General features: G+C 41.6%; 1 protein-coding gene across 3 annotated transcripts in view; it reads right to left on the minus strand.

Annotated features, from left to right (window-relative positions):
* Kiaa1958 (KIAA1958 ortholog) overlaps positions 1-13,841 on the minus strand; it is a 187,211-nt gene that overhangs the window by 2,301 nt on the left and 171,069 nt on the right. The window contains exon 4 of one of the 3 annotated variants that reach the window (XM_026782173.1): positions 8,505-9,975. The exons of the other annotated variants lie outside the window; for them this stretch is intronic. Within the exon in view, the coding sequence (XP_026637974.1) occupies positions 9,940-9,975 (36 nt within the window). The 3' untranslated portion in view covers positions 8,505-9,939. Of the gene's footprint in view, positions 1-8,504; positions 9,976-13,841 lie in introns of those variants that run through there. 3 annotated transcript variants of the gene reach the window in all.

The raw sequence follows: 13,841 nt of genomic DNA on the forward strand, positions 1-13,841 counted from the left end.
TAGAAATGCTGAGTCAGGCTACAATACACACGATTGCACTAGAAATGCTGAGTCAGGCTACAATACACACGATTCCAGTAGAAATGCTCGAGTGGAAACCATGGAAACACTCACTGTGCTAAAGCCAGGAGACAAAGAGACAAAGAGAAAATAAAAGAAGAGCCATATATTAAAAACGAGCCAATTAGTGGCTGGGGAGATGAAGTCTCTTGCAGAGAAGAAGAGTTCAGTTCCTGGCACAGATGTCAGTCAGGGACTCACACCTGTAACTCCAGCTCCAGGGCAGCGAATGCTGTCTGCTGGCCTTCCTGATCACTCACATAATACATACACATAAATAAAAAAGAAATTTTTTTAAAAAATGATATCCCTGAAGAATCTGATTTAAAAACAAAAATATGATTTACAAAACTCTATCTCATTAAATATACTCCAATAACATAAACTAGAATGATTTGTTAGAAAATTTTATTCTTAGTAAGCAAACGTATATACCCCAAAAGCTAGAAAAGTAATTCATAAATAGTAAAATGAGTCAAAAATGAAAATTAGTGAAGGAAGAAGGGGAAAACTGGAGAAGGTAAAGTAAGCATCAACTTCTGAGAAAACTTATTAAGATGATAAAGTCCTGTCAGGTCTGAGAGGAAGGAAAAGGCAGAGAAGTGGACTTAGGCAAACGAGAGTGAAGACCATGGAAGAGTACCGCATGCTTTATGTACATTAATAGGAAAATCTATATATATGGATTTTATTTTGAAGTTTTTGTTTAGTGTGCATGCATGCGCGTGTGTTTGTGTGTGTGCAGGGGTTCATGAATGCATATGTGCACATGCACACTGCTGGAATGTGGGCATCTAAGCCACTACAGGTGTGTGCTTTTACTCTCTTTACTGTGGTGCTGGGAATAAATCAAATGCCTTATTCATGCTGGGCAACTGTTTGACCAATGACTTACCAGTTCTTCTGGATTTACACAGTTTAACAATATGCAAGGAAGCCGTAAAGGCTGTTCATTCTTATCAAACTCACATCTAGATAGTATAACAAAACCAAGACATATAAAGTAACCTTACATAAGGCAAGTTTCATGCTGCATAAGATGTATTCAGATTAGTAAGATGTCAAGAAAGCAATGGCTGGGCCGGGGAGATGGCTCAGCAGATGGAAGTGCTCCTCACACAAGCCTGACGACCTAGTTCAAGTCAGAACTCATGTATGTGGCAGCACGGATCTGTAAAGCTAACACCCTTAAAGTGAGATGCAGGTAGAGGCAGAAGAACTGACTGGGGTACTTAGCCAACAGAGCAACAAAGAGACCCTGCCTCAAAAAAAAAAAAAAAAAAAAGAGGCAGAAGCCAAAACCTGACTTTCACAGTTGCTCTTTAACCATCACAGGTACATCATGGCACATGTCTGTGCTCACATACACAGAGACAATCACAGTAAACAAATACTGAAGAGACAATGGTTCTGATGTGCACAAGTTCCAGGTAACATGGTACCTTGTACGACAACAACTGCCAGACTCTGACATCATAGTCAAGATGACAGGGCAGTCACCCTGCATCGCCATGGGGTTACTACAGCGTAAGGGTGGTCCAATGTCAGGAAGTATTTTATGCATGGCCATAGACATGACAGGGAGAAGAATACAAGTCTGACAAATATCCAAAAATTATTTTAAAGATGTGGCATCTACTTTAAAATTTTCAGAACTGAATTGAAACTGATATTGCAAGAAATAAATCTACTTAATAAAAATAAAAGTATTCTACAGGCAAGAACTGTAAAAATATACCTACAATGAAAACTAGGTTCTTCCCTAGAAAGTGAGGAGGAAGATAGCATACTGGATTAAAAAATAAAAAAGGAAGAAAGGAAGGAGCATAAAGGACAAAATATCTCCACACAGACTCTAGACTGGCAGCCCGGGAGCTTGTATGGGACAGAACTAGGCTCTCTGAATGCGGGTGACAGTTATGTGGCTTGATCTGTTGGGGTAGGCCTGGCAGTGGGACCAGGACCTAGCCCGGGTGGATGAACTGGCTTTATGGAGCACATTCCCTATGGTGGAATACCTTGCTGAGCTGCGATACAGCAGGAGGGGCTTGCTCCTGCCATACTTTGTATGCCATACTTTGTTGACTCCCCAAGGAATACCTTACCCCTCTGAGGAGTGGATAGTGTGAAGGGGGAGGTGGTGGAAACAAGGGAAGGGGAGGGAGGGAGTTGGTATGTAAAATAAAAAAGGATTTTTTAAAATAAAAAGGACAAAATATCATTTTTTTGATAATCTGTTAGTGAAAAAGATTAGGGTAGTTATGTATAAATCATAAGACTAGCTTTCTTATTTATCAACAAAAATGTTAAAAAGGCTGGGCGGTGGTGGCACACCTTTATTCTCAGCACTCCAGAGGTAGAGGCAGGGGGATCTTTGAGTTCAAGACCAGCCTGGTCTACAGAGTGAGTTCCAAGATAGCAAGGGATACCCAGGGAAACCCTGTCTAGAAAAACAAACAAACAAAGCTAAAACAATTATTTGGGATTTCTTTGGTTGTAGGGGAAAAAAAAAATCAAACCTGAGCAAACCTAGATCTTTTTTTTTTTTTTTTTTTTTTGGTTTTGTTTTGTTTCTTGTTGTTTTGTTTTTGCGTTTTTCAAGACAGGGTTTGTCTGTAGCTATGGAGCCTGTCCTGGAACTTGCTCTGTAGACTAGGCTGGCTTCGAACTCACAGAGACCCACCTGTCTCTGTTTCTCAAGTGCTGAGATTAAAGGCATGTGCCACCACCACTGGGCTGCAAACCGAGATCTTAAAGAGGGATTCAGAATTAGGGACTCTAATGCATTAGATAGTCTCTTCCCAGCCCCAATCTCTCTCTGGCATGGGAAATTAAAACCACAAGAAACTCCAGGATGACTAGAATTATGAAAAAGAAGAGAGATGATATCAAATGGTAGTTGGGATGTTAGGAAGTCAGAGTCTAAGTCACAGCCCAACAGGACTGACAGCCTTTGCCTATACTAAATCTATATAGATATAGAGGGTTTTTTCTTTTACTGTAGCATTTTTCATAATGGTCAAACTGAGGGGAAACCATCAGTAGGTAAGTGGATAAACAAAATGAGGATGTGTGTGTGTGTATATATACACACACACTATATGGAATTTTCTTCAGCAATAAAAAGGAATGGGCCTTGAAATACTATGTCAAACAAAGCTCACTTATTCCACTTCTACACACACAAAAGGACAAGTGACCCAGAGCTAAAGGACAGAGAATTCTGGTAATGTGAAGAAAGTAAATTCATAGAGGCAGATGGCAGGGTAGTAGTTACCAGGGCCAGGGGCAAAGAGGAAATTGGGAACTATATTTTTTGATGAGTACACAGTTTCTATTCGGATGGATGAAAGAATTCTGGGAATGAATAATGGTGATGGTTTGCAGAATGCTGTGACTACAGTAAACATTACTGAGTTGTATACTTAAAAAGTGACCATCGTGGTCAGTATGTCCTGGGTGCATGTATATCTAGTGAGTCATCAACAGCTCTCTAATTGGAGAGAAATGAACCCAGTCAACTGCCCATGGCTGCTGAGGGCATGGAGCCTAGAGGAGAGCCTACTTCTGCCACTTTTCAGGATGATTTCTACTGCACTGTAAACATCCTCACAGCCACAGTGAAGCGTGTCTCTCACCAACAAAGCTTCTCTTTGCAGTAGATGAAGACCACAGAAATCTAAAAATAGTCAACATCTGAGGACTGGCTATGGAGTCCCCAATTCCAGGGACACATCTGTTAATCAGCTTCTACCTCCTAGGCTCAGGGAGCATCACGGAAGGAGAGGAGAGAGTCTCAGAGCTGGAGGGCCATGATGTCTGTTCTGAGTCTGTCTTCTAACCATGTACCCAGGAAATCTCAACTCCGTGGTCACCCAAACAAGACCTGCACAGTGAGAGCAGCTGACATGCGCATGTAGAGAGATGCTGAGCCTGTGTCTGTGTGGTCAAGTCGCTGACTTGACACCTTTATCAGCACGTGAGCTGTCTTATCTAACCGGGCAGAACCTGGTTGGTGCTGGAGGCGAACAAATGCAGCTCTTACCTTCATCTGAGACAACGGCCTGCAATCCACAACCCGCAGCTGCACTGGAAAGCACCAGTGATGGCTACCCTCTATTCTCCATTGTATTAAGAGACTCCAGGGCACTAACGCCATTTCTAGAGAGGACTTTATAGGCAGCAGGAATCATGGGCTGGTGTCCTGGACTGAAAGCAAAGCAGGGAAGGAGGGCCGGGGGTGTAGCTCCATGGGTCCGTTGCTTGCCTAGCATGCAGAAGCCCTAGGTTCTATCACCAGTGCCACACAAACCTGAAGTGGCAGCATGTGCCTGTGATGCCAGCACTCAGGAGGTGAAGGCAGGAGGCTCGAAAATAGAAAACAAAAGGGGGAGCGGGGCTTCTTCTCGGCTCTCTGACTTGTTCATATGAAAACAGGACAGCTCACCCCAGCAGACATTCATTCCCCACCATGGCAGGGCTTCAGCTCAAACTGTCAATCTGAATAAACTGCTTCCTCCATTGAGTGGCTTCTTGTGAGGTATTCAGTTCCGGCAATCAGAAACATAACTAACAGAACTGTAATACAAATGCAAGGGTCATGGGACCCAGGTGATGGGGTGACTGAGTTCAGGAAGGGCAGAGACAGAACTTGAGCTTATTCTGTGAGACCACTGAGAAAGGTTCCAAATACACCCCCAGAAGAGGCATTTTGGGCCGAGGAAGTAGCATGCAGAAAAGGCTTAGAAGTGTGGAGTGGTCTTGAGGTTTCTGGGAAGGTCACCAATGCTGCTGGCAAGCAGAAATAAAGGCAAGATGAGGCCACATAAACTGGAGTATGCCAGCTACCTTCCGCTGGATAAGAAACAACCTAAAGCTTAGCAGGCACGCCAAATTGTTTCTGAGTCAGCATCTGGAATAAACTCAGATGCATATTCACGCTGTGTTTTCTCCTAGGGTAACTCGTGGATTCAGTCATTTGGATATCAGGGACACAGTTCACTCATATCTGTAGGTTTATCTGGGCTTCCTCACATGGAATTTACATTGGTCAAAATATGGCACATGGGGAGCTTTAAGTCCAGAAAGCTGATTCCACCTCTTGGACAGGAGCAGCAAGGACACCGGTAAGAGGTGTGCACACAGGAAAGGAGTGCCACCTGCAAGGCCAACCAGCTGGAACTGATCTCAAGGGCAATGGAAGCTATGCTGTTTGTTTTGAATCCTTCTAGGAATTTGTTCACCTTATCTATAGTCCCTTTTGGGGACACAGTTGTTCAGAGTCCCTTTTCATTTTTTATAATGCAGGTAGTAATATTCCCTTTTATTGCTGCTTTCAGCATTTTAAATTCTTTTATGTTCTCTGACCTTAATCTCTCTCTCTCTTTTTTTTTTAAATCCAGACAGTGTCTCACTGTACCACACCTGTCCTGGAGCTTTCGGATACTCTGCTCCGTCTCCACAGTGCTGGCAGTGGGGCATGGGCCACCCAGTTGGGTCCTCTTTGGCCTGTTGCCATAACCTCACTATCTGCATATTCAAAAAAGTCTGCTCATCTTGCTTACAATTTATTATTTTGTCATCTGAGTCTTAAAACTTTTTTAAAAATTCATTTTAATTATTTTTTGGGGGACAGAGGTTTTTAAAAGTAGACCTGGGTAGACTGGAACTCACGCTGTAGCCAAGCTGACCTTGAGCCTGCCCTGATCCTTCTGTCTCTGTCTCCCAAGTGCTGAAACTGCATCTATGCTACCAGGCCCAATCAGATCAGCTTTAAAACTTATTTCAACATTACATTTATTTGATTTATAGCTTTTATATTCATATTTAATTTCCTAACATAAGCTTTTAGAGTTAACCTACATTTTCTTTACAAATACTGCTTTTGCTGCAGTTTTACTCCATATTTTACTTTAAATGAATATACTTTTTATTATTTAAATTTGAGGTGGTAGTTGACACAAGGTTTGTCTGTGTTCTAGCTGCTCTGGAACTCACTCTATAGAGCAGGCTGTCCTCAAACTCAGGGATCCACCAATCTTTGCCTCCCGAGTGCTGGGATCAAAGGTGTGCACCAGCACCATCTGGTTTATTATTTAACTTACTGAAAGAAATTTTGGGAGCAGGCCCAGAAGTAACACATTATTAAATGAAAATTTAAGTTCCAAGAATGAGCGCTATGAGTTATGGGTCAGCAAAGTCCCAAATGTCTGAGAAGTAGCACAGGCTCTTGCCACCGTTCTCGGTTGCCTGCTGTAATGTGGTAAGACCATAGTGCTGAAGACACCATAGAGTTGGCAGATATAGAGAAATAAGTTTAAAACTGACTGGGAAACTCCTTTCCTGTTGGCTAGCTTACATATTTACAAAGGTCTATATAACTCTGTGGGAGAGAAGACATCAATGGTCTTATTTATACATAATACATATACATAATCCTCTAATAATAATACATAATACAGATACATAATCCTCTAAGAATAAAAATTATTATTTGTTAAAAGAAATTTTAAAAGAATTCCAGACTTGAATTCTTTTTCATATGTAGACCATAGAAATAGCCCTCCCAGTTCAGAGCTGGCTGAAAATGAAAGGTGATACTTAACTGAGTTATATGATTTATATTCTTTCTCAGTGAGCCTGAGGGGTGAACTCAGAGAACACTGTGAGACACAAGATACCACACTCATCTCTCAACATCCTAGGGCACAGGCTCACTCAGAACATAAGCCGTATACCTGAGAGATTCAATCAAATTATTTACATACCTTGAATTGATTCTTTTTTTTTCTTTTATTGAAAACAGAGTTTTTCTCACATAATATATCCTCATTCTGGTTTCCCCTCCCTCCATCTTTCCCGGATCCTCTTCTCTTCTCCTCCCATGGAGATCTACACCCTTTCTGTCTCTCATCAGAAAATAAACTTTTTTTTTTTTTGCTTTTTTTCGAAACAGGGTTTCTCTGTGGCTTTGGAGCCTGTCCTGGAACTAGAAAATAAACTTTTAAGGGATAATAATAGAATAAAATAAGATAAAAAACACAACACATTGGAGTTGGGCAAGACAAAGAGAAGGAAAAGAGCCCAAGAGAAGGCACAAAAACCAGAGACCACTCATTCGCATACTCAGGCATCCCCTAAAAACAAACTGGAAGCCGTACTATATACATCGAGGGCCTGGTACAGACCTGAGTGGGTCCTGTGCATGCTGCCTCAGTCTCTATGAGTTTGTATGAGCTTTGTTCATGCTAATTTAGAGGGCCTTGTTGTTTCCTTGGTGTCCTCCATCTCCTCTGGCTGTTACAATCTTTCTGCTTCCTCTTCCACAGGGTTCCCTGAGCCCTAAGAGAAGGGATTTGATGGAGACATCCTATTTAGGGCTGAGTGTTCCAAGGTCTTTCACTCTCCACATAATGTCTAGCTGAGGGTCCCTGCATTTTTCCTCATCTGCTGCAGGAGGAAGCTTCTGTGCAGATAGTGATCTATGAGCTTAGCAGAATGTCATTACTAGTCATTTTATTGCTGCTCTTTGGTGGTTTCACTTTTGTTTTCAGAACAGTTGTGTTTGGTTTTATCCTAGGTCCCTGGGCTTTCTAGTCTCTGGTTCTTGATCATCCAAGCAGTGTTGGTATGGGTTCTTCTTGTGGAGTGAGCCTTAAGTCAAGTCAGATCATCAGTTGGCTGCCACCACAAGCTTTGTGCCACCATTGCACTAGTTTATCTTGTAGACTAAAGGATCTCTGGCTGGGTTGATGTTTACATTTCTCTTTTGGGTGTACGCAGAATATCTTGTTGTATCACAGGAGTTAGAATGTAGGGGTGAAGACTATATGTAGGCACTAGCTCAACTTCTCCATGTTCAATGAGTTGTGTAGATACTGTCTTCAGCAATGGGGACTTGCTGTCAGTTTGTGGAGAACAATCTTGGCAATGGCCTGAGTTGTTTGGGGACAACGACTCAATTAGATCTAATCCAGTACTGGAAGCTTCATTTGGTGACAAGAGATGTTCAGTTGTATCCTGGTCTTCCCCATTATTTGGTGAATTTATTTAGATTACTTTTATCTATGTATATATTTTAAGAAGCTTCTACTGGCCGGGCGGTGGTGGCGCACACCTTTAATCCCAGCACTTGGGAGGCAGAGGCAGGCGGATCTCTGTGAGTTCGAGACCAGCCTGGTCTACAAGAACTAGTTCCAGGAACAACAGAGAAACCCTGTCTCGAAAAACCAAAAAAAAAAAAAAAAAAAAAAAAGAAGCTTCTACTGTATTAGGTTTTCACACCACCTCTCAATTTTAGCTGTCTCTTCCCGTATCCTCTTCCTTGTTCATTTCTTTTAGATTTTCCAATTTGGTATAGTACAAGTTTTTAAAGTATGTCCTTATGAGTCATTAGATTTCCTCCATGTCTGTTGTTAGAGCCCCCTTTTCATTTCTAATTATGTTAATTTGGATTCTCTCTCTGTCTTTTAGTTAATTTGGTTAAGAGTCTGTTAAACTTATTTTCTCAACAACTATTTGCTTCATTGAGTCTTTGTAATTGTTTTGTTTCTATTTTATTGATTTTATTGATTTCAGCCCTAAATTTGATTATTCCTTGCCATCTTGTTTTCTTTTTTGCTTTTTTTGCTCTAGAGCTTTCATTTGTGTTGTTACTAGTATGAGATCTCTCTGATTTTTCCTCTCTCTTCTCTCTCTTTTTCTTTTGGCACTTAGTGCTATGAACTTGCCTCTTAGAACCACCTTCATTGTGTTCCATAGGTGAGAGAATGTTGTATATTCATTTTCATTCAATTCTAGAAAACCTTTAAATTCTTTCTTAATTTCTGCCTTGACCTGTTTTCCATTCAGCAGAGAGTTGTTCAGTTTCCATGAGTTGTAAGCTTTCTGTTGTCTCTGCTGTTGATATCCAGCTTTAATCCATGGTGGTCAGATAGGTTGCAGGGTGCTATTTTCATTTTCTGGTATCTGTTGAAACTTACATTGTGACTGAGTATGTGGTTAATTGTGGAGGAAGTTCCTTGAGGTGCTGAAAAGAAGGTATATTCTTTTGTGTTTGAGTAAAATGTTGTGTAAATATGTAGGGTCCGTTTGTTTATAATGTCAGCTCCAGGATTTCTGTTTTATAATGTCAGCTCCAGTATTTCTGTTTTATAATGTCAGCTCCAGTATTTCTGTTTTATGATGTCAGCTCCAGGATTTCTGTTTTACAATGTCAGCTCCAGGATTTCTGTTTTACAATGTCAGCTCCAGGATTTCTGTTTTTGACTGCATGACCTGTCTATTGGCAAGAGTGGAGTATTGAAGTCTCCCACTATCAGCGTGTAAGGGTCAGTAATGATTCTTTTACAAACTTGGGTGCCATTGTGTTTGGAGCATAGATGTTAAGAACTGTATGTAATGTCCTCTTGGTAGATTTTTCCTTTGACGAGTATATCTTCCCCTATTTCTGTTGGTTAGTTTTGGTTTGAAGTCTATTCTGTCAGATATTAAAATGGCTGCTTCTTAGGTCCATTTGCTTGGAATATCTTTTTCCACCCTTTTACTCTGAGGTGACGTCTATCCTTCATATTAAGGTGTTTTTCTTGGATGCAACAGAGGGATCCTGGTTTCATAACAACTCTGTTGTCTGTCTTTTTATTGGGGAATTGAGATAATTGATGTTGAGAGATATGAAAGACCAGTGATATTGATTATTGTTTTGTTGTTGTTGTTGTTCTGTTGTTGTTGTTGTTGTGTGTGTGTATCCATGTGCTCCCCCTCTTTTGATTATCTCTGTTTGGGCACCAGATGTTGCTGGGTCCTAACGGCTCTCTCAGGGGAGGAGGTGAGAAGGCATGGCATCTGCGTTCCAATCCATTGGCATTGTGTGTTTGCCCCTCATTGGCTAGGCATGATCAGTACCTCTGACAGTGCCTGAAGAAAGATGATAAATTTGGTTTTAACATAGTCTGTCTTCTTTTCTCCATCCATTGTGATTAAAAATGTTGTTGGGTATAGTAGTCTGGGAGGGCACCTGTGGTCTCTTAGAGTCTGTAGAACATCTTTCCAGGCCCCTCTGGCTTTTACAATCTCCACTGAGAAGTCAGGTGTAATTCTAATAGGTCTGCCTTTATATTTTACTTCATGTTTTTCCCTTGCAGCCTTTATATTCTTTCTTTGTGCTGCACCTTTAGCTTTCTTTTCTGGTCTTATCTACTTGGTGTTCTCTTTCTTTTTCTTTCCTTGTTTTCTTCCTTCCTTCCTTTCTTTAAGGGATGTATTAATTTCTTCTTTAAAGACCTCTGTTATATTCATAAAGAATATTTTATGATTTTTTCTTGTGCTTCTGCTATATGGCAATAACCAGGACCTTCTGTAGTAGGGTTGTGGATTCTAGTGGAGACACGTTGTCCTGATTGTTACTGTGTTTTTATTCTGGTGTCTAGGCATCTGGAACTGGGAAGATTGTAATTCTTGGTGTAGATACTTTTCTTGTCTATATTGGGTGGGTGTTTTGTTCCTGAGTTTCTGTTGCCTTCTCTGGTTCTTTAGGAGTGTCTGGTAGCTGTGTATTGCCTGGTAGGAAATTCTTCTGGGATCCTGATAGGTGTGGTCATTGAGGTTCCATGTAAAAATCTATTTCTAGGGATTGGGAGCTGACAGGAATGGGGATTGGCTGGAGAGGGGCTGAGGTGGTCCACAGGAGGGAGGAGAGAAGGATATTCCACTAGGGTCTGCTTAGTTCCCAGGGAATGGGGGTAGAAAGTGAGGAGAGGCCACAGCTGATGGTGTGCTACAGAGCTGCTGAAGAGACTGGGAGGCTGGCCTCTGAGAAATGGAGGGACAGCGCAGATCCGCACACAGCCTACTTGCTTCCCTGGTCAGAGTGGCCTGCGGGTTCCCCAGGAAGGCCTGATGAAGTTGGGGCCTGGGATAAGCAATGAGTGAGGTAAGGGAGCTTAGGACGGGAAGATCTGTGTGATCCACTGGGGATGGAAGAGGAGGAAGGGAGGCTGCAACAGGGGTAACACTGACATTGGATCTAGGGGAACAGAGGAGAGGTGACACGCTGCAGGCTGCCTGCTTCTCTAGCAGAAGTCACAGTCTACAAACTCTAAGCTGTGACTTAATTTTCATTTGGTTCTTAATATTTTATAATTTCCTTTGTGATTTCACCTTGATCTGTGGGTCATTTAATAACTTCTTATAATCAGTGCCTTTTTAGTTAGCAATCTGTAACTAATGCAATTTAATTCTGTTATGGACAAGGATACACTATAATTTCAATATCCTGAATCAAGGCTGTTACTGTGATCTTCTTTATTGGCTGATGGGTCTTCCTTTAGTGCCCTGTCTGCTGATGCCTTTGCATTTAGAAAGTAGTTTTCTTTCAGAGAGAAAGAGAGAGGAGGGCAGGGAGGAAGAGAGGGGGAGGGAAAGAGAGGAGACTGGAGAGAAGAGAGAGATGAGGGTGAGGAGGTGGGGGAGAGTGGGGAGGGAGGGGGAAATCAGGGAGGGAGAGAGGAGGATGGGGAGGAGAGTGGGGAAGAGAGGTGGACAGGTTTCCTTTGAGCTAGTTACAATGTTACCTTTTGTTTGTGGCTTGCGGACTTGCTAATGCAGAACTGTTTTTTGCCCATTTTCCTCTTTTCTGGATCAATCGATGATACTTATTCCATTTTATCTTGTTACTGTTTTTGTTTAAAAAGTCAATGATGTTCCACAGAAAGATTTAAAGTATGTATATATCTACACAGTAGCTGCCTTCCCTGTCCTTTCCTTCCCTTGGTGATGGATCGAATTTCCAGATGCCATCATCTCCCTTTAGGTTAAATTTCCTTTAGTGCTTCTCAAAGTGTGGATCTACTGCTGCTGAATCCCCTCATCTCTGAATGTCTCAACTTATTATCTCATCTTACTTTTTGAAAGACATCGTCACTGTGGATACTGAAATTACTTTTCTTCCAATAATTTAAAGAAGTCATTTGTCCCAATATCTTTTCATCTGCCTGGTTTCCAAAAGCAAATCTTCTGTCACTCTTACCTTTGGTTCTCTGTAAACCATCTGTCCTTTTGTTAGAACTGCTCTTGTTTATCCCTGGTTAACAACAGGATTATACATTTGTACAGAAGATTTTCTAAAACATTTATTCTATTTTCAATTCTGGTCTGTGTGAGGGTATAGGTATGTGAGTACAGGTGTCTACAGGATCGAGAAGAGAGCACGGAAGCCCTTGAACTGGAATTACAAACCACAAGTGAGTTACTGAATATGTGTGCTGGGAATCGAACTCAGGTCCTTTGTAAGTGCAGAACCTGCTCTCACCAGTGAGCCATCTCTCCAGCCCCCGCTTCTTTTTCTTGCTTTTGAAACAGAGTCTTGTAATGTAGCTAACCTTGCTTCTGAGGTGCTAGGATTAGGGTTAGAATGAGTGCCACCAGTAGAGGCTTGAATCACTCTTTAAGGGATATACTTTCTAGTTTTTTCCATGTTTGATAATTTTTCATTAAATGCCAGACACTGAATTTTACTATGACCTAGATTTTTAAATAACATTTATTTATTTATTTATTTATTTATTTATTTATTTATTTATTTTGTATATAGGTGTTTTGTCTGCACATGTTTGTGTACCACATGCATGTGGTGTCTGTGGAAGCCAGAAGAGGGTGTTGGAGCTTCTGGGACTGGACCGAACCCAGGTTCCCAGCAAGAGTAGCAGATATTCTTAACTGAAAGCCATCCTTTAGCCTGCTTTTTAAAACAAAAACCTACTCAGTTGATCTGCGTTTGCCCAAAATCCTTAGTGCCTACATTCTGGATGCTTCCCTGGAAAGACCATTAACACATGACTCTGTTAGCAGCCAGAGTCTGCTATTTACCAAGAACCAATGCACTCAACCAATGCTCTCTCCGTCTCTGGTGTATGTGTGCACACATGCATGAGACTGTGCATGTATGTGGAGGCCATAGGTAGATGTCAGGTATCTTCCTCATTACTTCTCCACCTTCCTTTTTGAGGCACGGTCTCTCAATGATCCCAGCTCCAAGGACTGGCCTTGGAACTCTGGGTACCCACCATGCCAGGTTTTTGCAGTGTGGATGCTGGGGCTCTTTATTCAGCTCCTCTTGCTTTCATGGCAAGCACTTACCAAATGCGCTATCTTACTAGCCCCCGACCTAGTTTTAGGAACCCAAAGGCCCTCTGATGTCCTGCTGCCTCTTCCCTCCTGGACTTCTAGTTCTGCCCTCACTGGTGAGCTTTCCCACTGTTCTCTCTTCTGCCCTCACCCCCAGGGCACTCCCCATCTTCATGTGAAACAGAAAAGCCTCTTATATTACTTAACACACATGCTGCCAGAAAGAGGAAACAGCTTTTCTATTTCAGCTTTTATTGATTCCTTGAACACATCACCCAAACTCTGAAATCTTCCTGGCCTTTGGGCTTCAGCTAATGGCCTCCATCTGTGAGACCTTTAAATCTATGCTTCCAGCTTATCATTTCCACCATTTTAAACCTCACAATCCCAACTGCCTAATGCATATAATCAGTTGGCTTAGAATCGCTGTACCCATGTCCCCTACACAAAGCTCAAATACTTGAGAAGGGGGAGTCTGGGGACCAAGAATACTAAATAACTGTTTTGTTCATAACTTTCAATTAGTTTCTCTAAAATACCACTTTTCATGTTCCTTACTTCTGAAAAATAAACTATAGTAGATTCTTTTATACCTGACCCAGCGATACCTACAGCTCTTACAGTCAGATCCTGACCCAGCGATACCTACAGCTCTTACA

Source organism: Microtus ochrogaster, chromosome 10 (assembly GCF_000317375.1).
Source record: "Microtus ochrogaster isolate Prairie Vole_2 chromosome 10, MicOch1.0, whole genome shotgun sequence".
NCBI lineage: Eukaryota > Metazoa > Chordata > Mammalia > Rodentia > Cricetidae > Microtus > Microtus ochrogaster.